Source organism: Polistes fuscatus, unplaced genomic scaffold, assembly GCF_010416935.1.
Source record: "Polistes fuscatus isolate 324 unplaced genomic scaffold, CU_Pfus_HIC Scaffold2, whole genome shotgun sequence".
In the NCBI taxonomy this organism is placed as follows: domain Eukaryota; kingdom Metazoa; phylum Arthropoda; class Insecta; order Hymenoptera; family Vespidae; genus Polistes; species Polistes fuscatus.
In genome coordinates, this window is record NW_025113096.1 from 6,367,325 (window position 1) to 6,385,215 (window position 17,891).

Here is a 17,891-nt window from a genome sequence, read left to right on the forward strand (position 1 = left end):
AAACGTTTGACATACAGTCAATCAGAGAAATTTGCGGACATTGAAAGGCAAACACAAAACATATTTCTATGATGTTTAATTAGATATAAATAAATTCGTGTACACCGTATGTGGTATGTGAACAATTTTAAATACAGGAATATTATTTTTCTTGTAATATTGACAGAAAATATAAAATGAAAATTTTTAGTGTTTTTTTTTATCAAGAATTTTTAGAAATAAAAATAATTAGAATCAATTTTAAAGTAAACACTTATACTTTTAAAATAAATTATATTTGTTTAAGGATATATTAAATTTACATTATAATTTTTATTGTATCGTAAAACTCAATTATTTTATTAGAATTTTTCAAAATCTTTGAATAAACGTGATTAATCAATTTTAATCACACACACATACACACACACACACAAATTCATAAAATTCACATATAGAAATAAATAGATTGACGAAATTTATATACTCCTTATTTATAAAAGTTTTATAAATATTTACAAACAATTATTTAATTCATATTTTGTATTATTTAACATATCAGATATAACAAAAAAGTATTTCTTTAAAATTCTTCAAATACTTCATTTAACATGTTTATTTTCCTACTCGAATTTTCAGAGTTTAGTTCGATAAAAATTATTTAAATTGAAAAAAAATTGTTCAAATAATTCTTTTACTTACTGTACTTTTATTTATTTATCCAAATTTATGTATGCAGTCATGGAAATACGTATCATGTAAATACATAAATGTATACACTTAGGCGCGTTCGTTTCCCCTTCCAAGATTGAAAACAATACATTCGACAAAATTTGTTCCCATGAATCGAAACTACTGGAAACAATTTATTCGATTATTTTATTTAATTTTTACCTTGCAAAACTAACTATAAATAAAAAATTTGTTTTATAATACGATGAATAATTCGTTTTCAAAATTGTATAGAAACAAAATGAAACAGTTATTAAATAAATTCTCGTTAATTTTTTTCTCAATACAAAAAAATTCATACTATTTGAAAACATAAACGATTTGATATGTTGTTAGCATATTAATTAATAAAGTATGTCATTAGTAAAGGTATTCTGTATATTTCTTGTTTTATTTCGCAATAATGATATTCACAGAATCCTAGAAAAATCTCACTTTCAATAGATTAAGAATTATCTTAACAATATAACCATCAGTATTTTAAACGTCGAATACAAATTTATTGAAGAAAATGTCATTAAATAAAAAATTTATATATATGTATATTAAATAATTAATCAGATATCTTAATGACCGAATGAGATAAAACATACAAAATGTGATAAAATGAATAGAAAATGAGATGCAAAATATATCTGATAATATAAATATCATAATTCTGTGATGAGGTAATTGTTTGACAACTCCTTATTAAATGTGTGATACAAGTGACTTTAAAAAAATATACACACACGCACATCGAGAGAATGATTTTTTTTCATATTATTACATGCTTCATGTATTATTTAGTGTATTTAGTATACTACAATGCGAATATGGAAAAACTGGTTTTGTACCATATGATGTACAAGTTTATAATACTCTAATACATTTGCGTTTTATAATGGATTATTTATCTCGAATAAGTTTAACTCTTTATGGCAATTTTTATTTTTGAAAACCTTACAAAATAAAGGAAACGTTATTTTGGTACGCATTAAGAATACAAATATTGTGGAAAAAAGAAAAAGCCATCAGTAACATGATATATTTTATTGTTTAAAAGGTTTGTACTAACGAATCATGTGTATAAAAAAATGTATCATTATTAAAGATTTCCTAAATATGTTAACAATATTGTTAAAAAGGCACTTTTCTCAGGTACACTTTAACATTACTAATCATTCGCGAATGTTTTATCACAAGAATGGTTTCTATATAATATAACAAATACTATATAGCTGTGTATAGCATATTTTGTATTAAATAATTAATTATTATTATTTTTGATAGATCGAAAACATTATTTTGATTAAAAATCGATTTTCATCAATTGATTATACTACAATTATAAGTATTGCATTAGAATATCATGCCTTTTATTATATCTTTAATAATTCGATCTATTTTTTTTCATTTTCTATTTAAATATCATTTAAAACTAACACTATTCTAAATGTGATGCTCGTATTACTACATAGATAATCTTATTTACAATATATTTTAGGAATATAGCTTTTTTTAACTAGATTCTTACAGCGCATAAATATTTATAGTAGTACAGTTTTTTTTATTTTTTACTTGACTATGACCAAGCACCATTGGTATCAATACCAGTTTGTAAATCGATCCACTGCTCGTTTCCATTGGGTAATAGTATTTTTATAACGTAATTGCGAATCTTTGTTTGGCTTAAATATTTTCTCCACTTTGCGAAGATTTTTTAATTCTTCTTTATTTTTCCATATACCTAAAACAAATTATTGATAAGTTTTATTAATCTGAATTTCTGTATGTACATACATACACACACACACACAATTTTCGTACCACAATATAAGCCAGCACAACTTGCTGCACCAAAAATGGACATTTCTACACTGGCAGGTCGCTCTATTTCTAAACCCGTGACATCTGCCAATAGTTGCATCATAAAATCATTTTGGGATACTCCGCCGTCGATTCTATTTTATCAGCGCATTATATTAGTTTCATTTTCATTCAACTTTGGAAAATTATTTATCTAACCAAAGGCTTCAATCCTTACCGTGCTTTGTTAAATGTGAAGTTAGTTTCTGAATGAAAACTATCGCAAAGCAATAACGTTCTGAATACAAGACTTTCTAATAACGATCGTACAATGTGGGCTTTTTTCGTCGTTGATTTCACTCCTAATAAACCTGCTGCCGCAGAATTATTATTTATCGGGGCCTACAAAGAGAGACTGTATACTCAACATTATTTCTTTCTAATTAAAATATCAAATTTAGATTACAATAATGTCTTATATTATGCATTTTGTAATTTGCAAATAATTATTTGTAAATAATTTTATAGTTAAACTTTATGTTTATACCTGGAGTCCGGTAAAAGCTGGTATAAAATAAACTCCATCCGAGTCTTCCACTGAATTTGCTAAATCCGATATTTCTGCTACATCTTTATAAATTTCTGCAACATAATATACATGATTAAACTTTATGATAAAATGTTATTGTAAATAGCCCGTACAGTGGTAATACCCGCAGTTGGCAATGCGAATAAGATTTATACAGTGAAAGCATATTTATCAACGATATACGCATATCGAAAGAGTTAAAAGATTTATCTTGTAATTTGAATATTGAAATTGAAAGAAAAATTATACCAAGAGCTTTCGCCCATTCAATGAGAATTCCAGTATCATTCGATGAACCTTCTACAATGTAAACTAATTCAGATTCAATACGCCAACCAACCAGGGGATAAAGACCTAATAATTAATTTGACTTTTGTTAGATACTATTCAATATGCAAGTACATAATAGAATATAAGATTTGCATGTCTTTTTGTCTGCAATTACCAGTAACGGATGCATATGGTTTTGTTCCAGTATTAACATTAACAAAAGTTCCTGTACCCATTGTAATCTTCATATCACCTGGATTAAAACATCCCGAACCGAATAAGGAAGCTGCTTGATCAGCCATCTAAAATTATAAACAATAATTGCAAGTATATTACAGGAACGAATAATTAACGAACTAATTTAGAAAATATTTCTATTTTTAAATCTTACACAACAATATATAGGAATTTCAACGCCAAATATATGTTTTGGTGTAACCCCAAAGTTTGTAGCGGTATCAACGATTTTAGGAAATATGTGATGTGGAATTTTTAACAAGTTCATTGCCCATGTAGCCCATTTCATAGTAAACGGATCAAACAATCCAGTAGCAGATGCGCTTGAAGCATCTGTTATATGTTTACCTGCGAAGAATAAATAATATATTAATAACATATATGAATGAAATATGCGTAAGAAACAAAAATTGACAATTTCCAAAGATATCCAAAGATAATTCAAATATCTTTAGATATCCAAAGTACATTAACTATGCATACTGATGTGAATATATTCTTTTATAATTTACAGAGCCTCTCTTTCTATTTATCTTTTATATCTCTGCGGAATGTACTGATAAAAAGATATTGATAAAAGCAGTAATGAAAGCATAGAAGGCATGAACAAAAATTTAACTGGCGGAGATATTCTCATCACGTACCATTGATAAACTAAAATTTAATATAAAAATTCTTTGTTAAATTTTCTGTCGTTACTTAAAATAGGATATTACAAATATATATGTTCCATTTTGTTAAGTAAAAACTTAATAATAAATACACATTAACAATTACGTTTATACAATAATCATTTATGCATATATTTTTTATATAGCTTTTCTTGTTGCTACTTTTTGTTAGAATATAGCTCAATGAATATTCTTACAGATTAAAACAATGTATTTGCGCTCTACAGAAATAACATTTAGTTTATTTCTAATTGCATGAAAAACGTAAACAATAAATTAGACGATATGTAAAATCATTTTCGAATTAAATAAAATCTTTATAATTTAGATAAGTAAATGTGTTTTACATAAACATATACAGAACGAAATACATAGATAATTAATTAATTAATAGCAGTGACTTTAACAGGAAGTAAAATATCGTTAGAAAGAAGACTACCGGGGAAAAAAAGAACCTCGGAGCTAAGATGATTGATAAAATTCATTTGGTCCTTTACCCTTTGCCTTCCTATTTTCTCATTGAGTTGATATTTAAGAAACAGCATTATTAAATCCTTGAAATAGTTAGTAATTCACATTAAGCATGATTCAGAATTACTGACATTTATTTTTTAAAATTGCTCGACAGGCAAAGAGTTAAATGATGTATAACAGAATATGAATAATGAATACTGATAAAGCATACCAGTTAATTTGTATAAAAGCCAGCAATTAACATCGCCAAATACTACAGAATCATTCATTGTAGCTTCTCTTAGGCCTTGTACATGTTGCAAAACCCAAAGCAACCGTAAGGTAATCTAAAATATACGATGATATTGTTATTATTATTATTTGCAATAAATAATGAAACTTATTAAATGTGCAGGGTGTTTTGTAATATAATGAAACCATTTTAGAAGTGGACATAAAAATAATGAAAAAGATACATACATCTTATTTGACCACGTTTAGAAATTATAGATACTTATTACGAAATGTCCTATTAGAGATTGTTAGACATGATGCAGATTAGATTAATTTAATCACATCGAATCGATGCATACTACGAGAACAATTAAACAAATTTGCGGGCTTGTTTTGTGAGTATATTTCAAATTTTTATTTAAGAAAAAATTATATTTAGAAATGAAGAAAAAAATCCGCAAATTTATCTAATTTGCTCGAAACAGATATTCGAAAATGTCGTAGAAAAGATTTAATATTCGTATAGCGATAGAAAAATAAATAATAAACCTGAGTATTCATAAATTTCCAAACACTGCCAGCCAGGAATCGATTGCTTCTCGTTAATATGTAAAGTATGTAAGCCCCTACACGTAATCCTTTTATTATTAATGAACAATTCCATTCCTTAACTAAAGAATCCGCTCTTAAATCCTTCCATGTTATGAAGCTGTAAATGAAGAAGTTAAATTAATAAACAACTTGCATTAAATTTCATTATTAATCATCGTAATAAATTAACAAGATTTTTAGCTAATTTCTTAATAACAATTGTATACATTCTTAAACACATTTTCATTCCTCTTTTAATATTATATACAAATATTATATATCAATTATAATATACATATACAGTGAGGGACAAAAGTTTTCGTACAATAAGTATGTGAAAAGAAAAAGATCTGTATTTTCTATATTATTAATTGTAATACAATATATATGTTTGCATGCTATGTACTAATATTATAGTAGTAAGTAATATAAATAAATAAAAGTTAATTATAATATTTTGTAACTTACAAGACTTGAATATTCATCGAATGATGAAATTTCACCGGGATATAAGTATTCGTATATCGTTAGTAGTTATTGTAAATGTAGTTGTTAGTATTTCATAAGATTATTCTTTTTTTTAAATTTCTTTTAAATGTTCTTTTGATGTTATGTTATATATTCTTAATCTTTGTTCGAGTTCTCACCATACATGTTCAATGGGATTTATTTTAGGTGATTTCGAGGGAGTTACTACATGCGCGAAATGTTGTATAACAACCACTGGAGCACTAGGTTTACCATATGTTTTGGGTCGCAGTCTTTTTGGAAATAAAATGTACTTCCAATACCTAATTTGTCTGCACTTTTTTGTAAATTTTCTTTAAAATATTTAAATATAGATGTTTATCACTATTTTTTCTATTATAACTAATTCTCAAACCCCAGTTGTAGCAATGCACCTCCACATCATGACACCTTCACCCCCATATTTCACAATCGAATACTCGAATACTTTTTGGGACCAGTTAAGTATTTACTTTCCACCATATCTTTTTGCAACCATCTGACTGTGAAAAATATTAAATTTAAATTCGTCTGAGAATAGAACGTTATACCAAAAGTCATTGTTTACACTTATATATTTTTCTGCAAATAAAAAAAAAATCTCTTTTTTTATTAACTTTATTGATGAATGGTTTCTGTCGTGCGACTCTACTTTTATATTTCGCCTTATGCAGTATTCTTCGAATTGTTGTCGGATGTACTTCATTATGCATATGTTACCGAACTACTGATACAATTTCAGATGCACTGATATCTGTTTTTTTTTTAATAATTCTTACAATCTTTCGTTCTTCTCTTAAAGTCAATTTTCGAGGCCTATCACTTCTTTTTAGATTACTTAATATGCCTTCTTTTTTAAATTTAGTTATTATACTTTAAATCTTTGAACGAAGTCTTTTTAATATTTCGGCTATTTTTGCATAAGATTTATCCTCCTTGAATAAATTAATAATAATTTTTTTCGCTCTTCTAATGTTGTTTCATTGCACTTTTTCCCTATATTTGAAATTATTAACAATAACGTGTTTTTACATCAACTACAATTAAACAAACTATTTAAATTTAAAAAAAAATGTAGGATAATATAACACCAGATTTTATTAAAAACTTAGCATTCTTTTAAGAACTTAGTAGATCTTTTTCTTTTCACATACTTACTGTACGAATACTTTTGTCCCCCACTGTATTTATATTATTAGTTAAATTTTTAACAAAATAAAGCATCAAACTTACACAATTAATGTCACGCAACTAAATTTCTATGTAAAATTGATCTTTATTTAAAGTTATTTGAAGATACTTATGATAATGGTTTCCAGTTAATAAATTCCAACAGCTGAAAGTTCCACGCTGCGTCGAAATTCCAAAACAGGTCAAAGAACTTGGGTCGAGTCCGCTTACTAAAAAAAAAAAAAGAAACAATGCACAAAAATTAAATACGTAAATTATAGCTTTAATCTCGTCTTAACTTAAAACAATTCTGAATAAAAAAAAATGAAATGAAAAAAACAGAACAGACTATTGAAAATAATAAACGTAAATAATCGGCATCTTAAATTTTCATTTCGAATTACTACAAGACGTAAGAAATGTTCTAAGCATGAATATACGTCAAATTACAAATTATAAATTAGTACAAATCGAAGAGCAAAATTACACTTGTAATTAGTAATTTTTATTTTTACTTTTTTATTTTTTACTTTACCATGTAATGTATCCTTGACAGTTTTCACAATAATATTCCAGAAATGGTCAGGATCGATCTCGATGTAACCGCGTTTTGAACAAATAAGTTCCACCTGTGGACAAATAAAATAAAAAAGTAATCCAAATCAATACTCCTCATAGAAATATTATTTTACAATATTAATCTTTTACACTCATCGAGGGTTCCGTTCCGCAAATATTTTGATTTAAATACAAATAATGTCCAATTCATAACTTAACGACGTGAAAAAGAACAAAATAAAAACAACACAACATATGTTATCGTTAAAACGCGAAATCTTCTAATTTACGAAATAACCAGCTAAATCATAAAATAACTATATTATAACTATAAATACTATTAACTATCTGTTAAAATATGAAAGAATGCAGAATTACATACTTTTAAGTAATAATAAGTAATATAAGAATTCATGAGAGTCGTGTATTTAAAATATGAAATTAAAATTTGATTCGTAGATTAGATCCGATAAAAAATAACACGACTAACAGAACATTAATTTTAAAGTACAAGAAAAGAAAGGAACGAATAACTAGGAGAATTATTGTGGAAAAAAAAGCATACTTTAAAAACAAAAAAAAATTTCAATTTCATACTTTAACCCTTCGCCTCTCGTGAATTCATATATAACCTTGTTATTTCCTAAAACTACTAGTTGTAGTGTATAATAAAATTATTTTTATATACCTTTTTTTCCAAAAATTCCCAATTATTTCGTGTAAAACCTAAGATTTCTATGATTTAACTTTAACGATACAGATACACCGAATGTATGATTTATGCAAACGAAATGTTATAATATTAGGTTAGGGAAAAAGAAATCCATTATTTTTTCGATGAATGGCTTTAGTGATCGATATCTTGTAAAGTATAGATCAAGCATATTTCAGATTTATGCTCGTTGAAAAAGTGACATTGCACACTAAAAAAATTCTCTTGCTGATTTTTGTTTGGTCCATTCAGTTGTGAGTTACAGGGTGTTAAAAATGGAAGTCAACGGAGAAAAAATTCGTTACATTTTAGTTTTTCTTTGATAAAGGCGAAAATGCAAGTCAAGCGGCTGAAATTGTGAATGGTGTTTATGGTCTCGATACTGTAACAGCTAATTACGTGCAAACAAAAAAAAATTAAAAAAACTTCAGAAAAATGAGATCCGTAAAAATTCGGACTTCTACTGTCAACAACTGGACCGTTTGAAGCTAGCGATTGACCAGAAACGTCCAAAATTGTCCAACAGAGAGGTGTTGTGTTCCATTAGGACAACGCCAGGCCACACACAGTCTATAGTGACTCGCCAGAAACTGTGAGAGCTTGGTTGGGAAGTTTTGATGCATCCACCATATAGTCCGGACCTGGCACCAAGCGATTATCATGTTTTTCTTGCATTGCAAAACTTCCTCAGTGATAAGAAATTGACATCAAGAGAAGATTGCAAAAATCGATTACTAGAATTTTTTGACAATAGGGACCAAGATTTTTATGAGAGGGGCATTATGAAGCTATCTTTAAAATGGCAACAAATTATAGAACAAAACGGTCCACTTTGACCCAAATCGGACAATCCAAAACACGTTAAATAAAGTCTTAAAGTTAACGTAATAATAATGGATTTCTTTTTCCCCAACCTAATATATCAAAGTATGAATAAATGCGTATTTTAAAATGTAAGCTGTACCTTTGATAAGCACACTTGAACATTGAACTATTATAGAATAGAAAGATAAATATGTATACTATGTTTATATTGCTAAACATTTGTAAGAAATTTACGTTACAAATTCTCATAATTGTATCTTCGGTCCAATTTTAGTAATCGAATATTCGTTCGAAAGGTAAAAATTTAAAAAACGGGATAATTAATTTTGATTTTTAAATAAATATTATTTCCTTTACAAAAATCATTTCCAAAAAATAAATAATAGTCTAATCTATTTTGAAAAGAATGATGTGGCGTAAGATATCTTGATCTTTCGAACGAGTCTTCGATTGTTTCAAATGAAAAAAATTTGCAGTCATAAGAATTAATGGAGTAAACTTTTGCAAACGCATAAAATGAGAACTACTTAGAATTAAAGAACGAGAACACTGCTACTGTTGTTTAAACTTTTTAAATAAATATTTAAAAAAAAAAAAAGTGTTATGGTGTATACAGATACTTGTAAGCCTTGAGAATCGTTCGCTCTTGATTTTCTGTATCGTAAGGGACTATAGGATAGTATATGTCCATGATGTCCATGAACGATTCAGGATTGTTTATCCGTGATCAAACGAATTTCGATCGGACATGGATTCTTACGCTCGTCTTATTTTCTTATTATTAGCGTCATCGATCTTTCCCACTCACAATCAGACGAATATTTCGAGAGCATTCGATCCGTATCCATATCCGATCAAGGTTCGCTTGAAAACAGAGAAATTATTGGAGATCGTTCATATGTCCTCTTAAGGGGTTATACGCAGTTAGAATTTTAAAAAAATCTATTTTTTTCTGTATTTTCGGAATGTACATATATTTAAGTATATTCTCTGAAAATTTCAAATCGATCCGGCAAATATTCTTCACTTCATGTAAGCTGCAAACAAAAATTTTTAACTATGTGTAAACGTCTCTTTGAAACTTTAAACGCGTTTTTCTCAAAACGGTATTTTCAAAGTCTCGATCAAAATCTCGATTTTTCAGAAATGGCTTAACTGATCGGTTTCGAGTTTTTACACAATCTTCTTAGATATATTCCTCAGGTATTAAGTGGAAGGAATAATTTTTAAAAAATTTATTACTATTTTTTTTTAACAATTTAGAGCGAAAATTTTAGTCAAAAACACAAACTTTTTTCAAATAGACGCCATTTTGTCAAAAATCAAAATTTTCAATATTCCTTCTGCTTAATACCTGCATTAATCTATCCTTTAAAAGAATCCATCATATTTTTTAATTTCAATAATCCAAACCGCCAAAAGAGATCACCGCCAAACGTCTTTTTTTAGAGGACATTCAAGAAATCATCTACAGGAGCGGTGCAGATTAATATTTTTACATAATCGACGCGCTATTGTATTCTCAAAAGTTGGCTCTATTTGAATTACCATCACTTTTGTTTGAGAAATAAAAACTGTTTCTATAAAAAATTCATGAATATACGTCTTTTTCGAGCCTCGCAACTGCGTATAATCCCTTAACGCTAATTAACCGTTTAAGTGCCATGGACGCATATTTGTATCCAATGAAAAGTTACTGTGTGGACTTAGAACGCATAGATGCGTTTTACAATTGTTTTACTCTCTCTCGCATTTGAGATTCTTTTTTTTTGAAAGAAAGAAGTGGGATAAATCGTCAACATAAAAAACTTAAGTTTCATTTCAGTCACGTGTCGGTTACCGTACTTTGATATTTTTCTCTCTTCTTCCTTTCAAATACAATTATTAAAACAGCAATACATCGGTATATAAATCTCCTCATTTAATTTAAAAAAAAAAACTTCTACTATATTCCAAAGTATTTAATCGTTTGAGTTATTTGCGATTAAACATGCATAGCAAAGCAATGACATCATTTTATTAATTATTAAGTAGTCAAACATCCAAATGTTGGGATAGAAGTGAATATTTAAAAACTATAATTCTTGTGCAATATAAAAAGAAGTATTAAATTTAAATTTAAATTTATTTAAATTGTACAAAATAATATATATTAAAATTAATAATTAATGACTCCTACTTTCCTGATTTTTTATTTGTAATAGCATTTCTCGGGAGGAAAATATATGATAAATTTTCATTTTTCTGTCAACTTGCTCTTTTATTGGTCATTAAATTTTTAGATTTGTAATTAAGGATCAACATATACTGTGATTTCGTATGACTAAATTTGAAATATCATTCCAACGTCGTTTCACAATTTTCATCACGAGTTTTGTATTCGAGGTTACCTTAAAAATATCCGTTCAAGGATATCTACTTATACTTAAGTTTTTTTCTTTATGGATGGAATTAAAGAAAAAAAACAAAAAACATGTTTCTGTAAGAAAACTAATTTGAAAAATTTTCCAATACGAAGCAAAATATTGACTGACATAAAATATAACATTTTATCTTACCTGATATTCCTATTTTTCAAAATTAATTCGAATTGCGCTCGTTTTTGGATAAAAATATTAAATGTAAAATTTTGCTTCGTTGTTTTCCTATAAATGGCTTATAAAAAAAACAATTGTATAATAATTATTATTATTAATTATTATTATTATTTATTATTATTATTAATTATTATATTATTTTCCAATTATTGGAAATCAAAGAAAAATAGAAAAGAAAGATTCAACTACCAATTATGTTGAATAATATTTCTAAATTGTACACGTTTGTATTTAATTTTATCTTATCTCCACAAAAAACTTTATTTTCCAACGAATATACATCTGATGACCTGAATAAAAGAATGAATGATCGCAAATAAAAATGAAGATGATACCATTAGTGAGCTGATAGTCGATTGTCGATTAAAATATATATGTTATATTTGCTATTAAATCGAAGTAAATTTAAATAAGAGACTTTAAATATTTAAATATTATATTTAGGAAAGTTTATGTATATTATGAAGGCGGTGTAAGTCCATTTTTTTGACAAAAACAAAATGATTAACATATAAACATATAGTTTTCATTTATTATAAATAAAACATTCGAATTTAATTTTTACCAAATGAAATAAATAAAATATTAAAATTATACTTTCTCAATTTTATTTACAAATGAACTCTCATATCATCTTCACAATTAACACGATCCATTTATTATTTTTAATTCCAATCTCCTGTTAATTTAGATTTGATATAAAGTATAGAAATTTTATGTAAATCATTTAAACGGATCAAAATTAGTAATAATTGTCATTGATAACATTAAAAAGAAAGTTGCAATAACTGTCAGCGCCAAACCGGAATATATGCATTCGTGCGAAACGCGCGGACGTGGAAATAATTTTTAAAAATTCAAAAATAAAGAAAATAAAAGAAATTCCAAACCTTTTCAATGGAGGATGATACAGTGTTTGCATTCTCGTCAATAATATGACAACGGACAGTAGTAGTACCAACGTCGAGCGCAACGACGTGTCTCATAGTTAAACAAAATTCCACGTAAACGGAGAAGTTGCAAATAAGTACTGAATGAGATGTAATCAAATGCATATGGCACCAACAGTTTCGACCTCGACTTTATTTCACTTAAATGTCGCCAGGTGGTGTCGACGTCTTAGTCGTAAGATGGTGGCCGTAACAACGAAAGTACATTGAGGACGCGTGATTCCACGATGGAACGCGGACTGTTATGTTTATTGCGAAATAGAAAAAAAATATTTGAACTTTTTTAAGCTTCTAATCGAACACTCTAATACACTCCGGACATATTCATTAATGTTTATTTATTCATGTATGCGTCTTTTTTTTTTACACGAACTAAATAAAGGCATCGAATCTCAGGCGTTTATCACGACCTAACTAGGATGAATAATTTATCTTTAGTATACTACGCATGCTCCTACTGCGATAACAATTCTTCAGAATTTCCAGTAAATAACATAGAAAAACGATCGACTACGTCATATCTTTTTTCTTTTCGTTCTACTTCGCGATATCTACGAACGTGAATATTAAAAAGATAAAAAAAATTAATTAACTTTTTAACATGAAATGTATTCATATTAGATTCTTATATAATTTTTAATTGTCCGCTATGATATTCGTATACGTTAATGTTTCTCAACTGATCACATGTCCCGCGGATCAATTAATATTGAAATTTTTGTACTTCGACTAAATGAAATGAAATGTTCAGTGATCTGTGAATTATCAATTGAGAAAAACTGGTATACGTTATTTTTTATAACATGATTATTCTCTTATCAAAGAAAACAGAAGTACATAGAAGCTCACAAGTCAACTTTTTGTGTAACCACAATCGTCTTAGTTAGTACCCTGACCACCAGTGAGCGAGAGTAGGTACTTAACGCGACGGCGGTAAATACTATCAGTCATTGGCGAAATATCAGCTGAATCATTTGAAAGTAGGAATGAACTTGACTCTTCTTTTTTTATTTTAAATAAAATCAAATAGAAAAAAATAAGAGATAATTACTGATTGAATAAATAAAAAATCATATTCAAAAGCAAAAGTATATTATATATATTATAATCAGGTTTTTATTGCACAACTTACAAAGTTTTTTACAATGTCTTATCATTACTTTACTTATATTTTTCTTATATCTTTGGTTTATGCTCTAGTCACCCCTCTTCTACCAATATTTATCAACAATCTTATAATCAAACTATCTGTAACTATAACTAACTAAATCACACTCGTATTCGTCTTCGCCTTTCCTCCCATTTTCCTCTGTCCTCCTCCTTTTGCACAGCTCCTTAACTTCTCTGAAAAATTCACAAATTCTAATCTGAATCTTACCGCCTAACATGTTTATTAATTTCCCTCTTATAGCTCCTTCCTCTATTTCATCCATCCACTCCTCTATCTTCTTCCTTCTCTTCTCGGAAACCAATTCTCTTCCTTTATCGCAAGTTATAAAATGCTTCAATGTCTCTTCTTGTTCTTTGCATAACCTACATTTCCAGTCCTTTTCTCCTTTCTTTCTCGCCTTTCCTATGTTGCCACATCTTAACCTTGCCTAAATTTCCTTAATCCCTCCCCTCACTCCTTCTTCTGACCTATACTTCCATAGCCTTTCATCGTTTCTATTATATGTTTGTACATACTATTATATGTTGATTTTCTTATGTTTTCCTCTTCTTCCCTTAGGCTTCTCTTTTTCAATTTTTCTAATCCCTCTTTTATCTTTTTCTCTATCTTTTTCCCTCTTTTCCCTCAACACTTTAACTAAATTCTCTCCCCATTTTAAGGGCTTACCATTTGTTATCGCTCTTATTTTCTCCATCACGCATACTTTTAGCCACCTTGTTTCCTCCATTTTTAACACCTCCTTGATATATCTTATCGCTCTTTCTCTTATCATAAATTCCATCGTTGGGATTCCCAGCTCTCTTCTCTATATGTAATTTGGTGTTGTCCTGCTCACTCCTAATGCCATTTTGCAGTATCTGCTCTGTATCCTTTCAAAGATTTTTATTTCTCCCAATCCCCATACCTCTACTCCATACATTACTCCTGCTTTCATTATTGAGTCCAGAAGGTATAGACTGTCCTCCATAGCATTCCTCCCTGCCCTCTTCCATATCCCCCATACCATATTCGTCGTTTTTTGCGCTTTCCCCGTTATTTTTTTTCCATGCATCCAAACCGAATTTTTACTTGTGAACCAATATCTTAAGTATTGAAATTCCTTTACTACCTCCACTTTTGTCCTATTGATTTCCCATTCCTCCCCTTTCTTAACCTTTCCTCCGTTTCTGAATATCATGATCTTTGTCTTCTTTGCGTTTACTCTCATTTTATTTTCCTGTGCCCACTTTTCTAAATCCTTTAATATGTTTCTCAACCCTTCCACTATCCCCGCCAGTGCCGCAACATCATCTGCATATTTTACCGCGAATATTTTTTCTTTCCCTATTACCGCTCCTTCCTCATTTTTCATAATCCACCTTTCCTCCAAATCATCTATGTATAGATCGAACAAGACTGCGCTTAGCGGTCCTTGTTTTGTTCTAAAGCTTTCCGTGATTTTCCCCTGAGTCTGTACTTCCGCTCTTGTTTCCTTATATATCTCTTTTATTGTTTCTAGCATTCTACCTTCTATCCCTTTTTCCTTTAATTTTACTATCATCCTTTCTCTGTTTACCCTATCGAATGCTGCTTTAAAATCAATAAACGCCACGTACAGTTTCCCACCCTTTGTTTTCAATTTATTATTTATTATTGCATTTAATGTGAATATCTAATCTCTATTTTCTTCTTCCCTTTCTAAATCCCGCCTGATTTTCCTTCAGCTTTTTATGCTTTTCTATCCAACCATTTAATCTTTCCGTCATCATTTTTGTTAAAACCTTGTATCCCACGTCCAATAACGATAACCCTCTATAATTTTCTGACTTGTCCCTATCCCCATCCTTAAAGATTGGCACAATCCTTGCAGATTCCCATCCTTTGATCAAAAGCAAAAGAATTTTTTTAATAAAGTTTCGAAAGTTAAATAATTAATATTAAATTATGTATTTTTTTTGTAAAAATAATTTCTTATGAAGTCTATCTGAATGTATTAAAAATTTTTTATGTTAAAAGGTAATAGACCACATATACTTATTTTAAAGTTAGAAATTTTCAGCCAAGGTTCAGTTCTTGGTCAAATAAAAATTTTTTTTTTAATAACTGGAGTAAAAAAAATCTAATATATAATGAATTTTAAATTATTTATTGCATATAACCAATTTTATTTCCTGTATCATGCCAGTATCCTTCAATATTTTCATTAAGTAATTAAAAATAAAAAGACATAAAAAATATTAATATATATAAATATGTATAAAAAAATATTAATCCAAAAACTTTTTATTATTTAATACCGTAAGGTTATAATTAATTAATAAAAATGCATCAAAAAAATTATATATAAAAATAAAAAAAATCTTTTGCATACATTGTTTTATACTTATTTATAAATATTATGGATTTTATATTTTTTATATATATTTAATTTCTTTCATTTAAAATTGTAGGATATTTAGGTTATGGTGGTTGTGAAATAAAACGAGATGTCTTTATATAAAATATCAAAAATGATTCTTTATTAAAAGATTGCGTTCTAAAATAGGTCTTTACCTTTAGGAGATTTTACTTATTGTAAAACTTACTATACCTTAAAAACTATTTTACGGTGAGGCCTAACAACCTCTTCTTATTTTACTTATAAAATAAACCAGATGTTTTAGTTATAAAATTGTTTCATATTCTAGAGAAAATATATTTATTTACCTGTACTTATACCTGCACTTGGGTACAGGAAATAAAAGAAAGATTCCTTTCATTGACCCAAGTAAAGATCATAAAACAATACAATGCATACGAGCGTACTTCTTCTTAGAGGCACGAGTTTAGTTTATGAACTTGACATCTAACTAGATAGTCCGATCGTAATTTTATATTAAGTCGTTGGGTTTCAAAACAGTCGTCGTTGTTCTGTTTTTCTGCGCTCTCGTAATTGTGTTCTTATATGAATATCAATAGCTCATTTGCTCTCAATCATTTATCACGGAATATCAAATTCATTTTGTTTTTTATTTTTAATCAAATGTTTTATTAACATGCCATCAAAAAATAAGTGTTATTATTCTGGACAACTTATCTAGAATATTGTTTTAAATTTTGAAATAGAACGGAGTAAAAGTTTAAGAGATACAGCCTTGAGAAGTTCCACTCTTAAAAGGCTCTTTTATCGTCACTCAAAACTTTAAACGGGTTTTTCTCAAAACGCTATTTTTAAAACCGGTTTTCAAAATTCTCGAAAATATTAAACCGATCTTGATGAAATTTGGTACATGTCTTCGAGATACTATTGACAAAAACTTCGATGAAGAATTTTCTTTTTTCATCACAACTAATTTTAAAAAACCAAAATGTGGTGCAAATTTTAGCGAAATTTGAATTTTTTTACCAAAAACGTTGCCAAAAATCCAAATTTCATTTTTTTTTCCTTCGTCCAAATTCTAGTTTTAGATATTCACTAAAAGACCTACTTTTTTTCACTAGAAGACCCCCACCTGTCATGAGTTCTGCTGTCAACGCGGAAGCACCTTTTTTCGGAAGGCTCACCAGACATGACGTCGCAATGGCTGAGTTTTAGATATTTTTCAACAAAAAGTTCAGAAAATGTTTATTAAATATGTATCTTAAATGCTATAAAAAGTTTGAATAAAAATTCCATTTTTTATATAAAAAAAATTTGTTAAAAATATGCTATTGTTTCCCAGTGTAAACTCATGTAACCCCTTAATAATTTGTGGTATGTAACATCAAATTCATTTTTTTTTTTATTTTTGATCAAATGTTTTATTAATTAACATGCCATCAAAATTAAATGTTATTATTCTGTATGTTATAATATGAAAAAATCACGACCTGATTTAGTATTTCACCGGTTTCCTTCA

General features: G+C 28.1%; 1 protein-coding gene and 1 long non-coding RNA gene across 5 annotated transcripts; one reads left to right on the plus strand and one right to left on the minus strand.

Annotated features, from left to right (window-relative positions):
* Positions 1 to 1,083: 1,083 nt before the first annotated feature.
* Positions 1,084 to 13,138, minus strand: LOC122516816 (putative glycerol kinase 5). 3 transcript variants are annotated; one of them, XM_043634977.1, is made up of 12 exons: positions 12,804 to 13,137; positions 7,757 to 7,850; positions 7,352 to 7,451; positions 5,503 to 5,662; positions 4,952 to 5,066; positions 3,750 to 3,943; positions 3,534 to 3,660; positions 3,338 to 3,442; positions 3,047 to 3,141; positions 2,738 to 2,901; positions 2,521 to 2,654; positions 1,084 to 2,440 (listed from the first exon to the last, which is right to left on the minus strand). In XM_043634977.1, exons 1-12 carry the CDS (start codon positions 12,966 to 12,968, stop codon positions 2,298 to 2,300), a joined length of 1,596 nt encoding a protein of 531 aa, XP_043490912.1. In that variant the 5' UTR covers positions 12,969 to 13,137; the 3' UTR covers positions 1,084 to 2,297. The 3 variants fall into 3 exon arrangements, with proteins under 3 accessions (XP_043490912.1, XP_043490913.1, XP_043490914.1); XM_043634978.1 differs by lacking the exon at positions 3,338 to 3,442 and having other exon boundaries at positions 12,804 to 13,138; XM_043634979.1 differs by lacking the exons at positions 7,757 to 7,850; positions 12,804 to 13,137 and having other exon boundaries at positions 6,013 to 7,439.
* Positions 13,139 to 13,518: 380 nt separating this feature from the next.
* LOC122516868 lies at positions 13,519 to 17,604 on the plus strand. 2 transcript variants are annotated; one of them, XR_006303679.1, is made up of 2 exons: positions 13,519 to 13,774; positions 17,494 to 17,604. It is a non-coding gene; the product is annotated as an uncharacterized LOC122516868 (long non-coding RNA). The 2 variants fall into 2 exon arrangements; XR_006303678.1 differs by having other exon boundaries at positions 13,760 to 13,843.
* Positions 17,605 to 17,891: the final 287 nt, after the last annotated feature.

Bases quoted from the DNA above. Each gene is read 5' to 3' on its own strand.
- LOC122516816 (XM_043634977.1), bottom strand. From the start codon at position 12,968: ATGCATTTGATTACATCTCATTCAGTACTTATTTGCAACTTCTCCGTT. The intron at 7,851-12,803 runs GTTTGGAATTTC...ATTTGTCCACAG, and splicing joins TATCATCCTCCATTGAAAAG to GTGGAACTTATTTGTTCAAA. The intron at 3,443-3,533 runs GTAATTGCAGAC...ATTAATTATTAG, and splicing joins ACCATATGCATCCGTTACTG to GTCTTTATCCCCTGGTTGGT.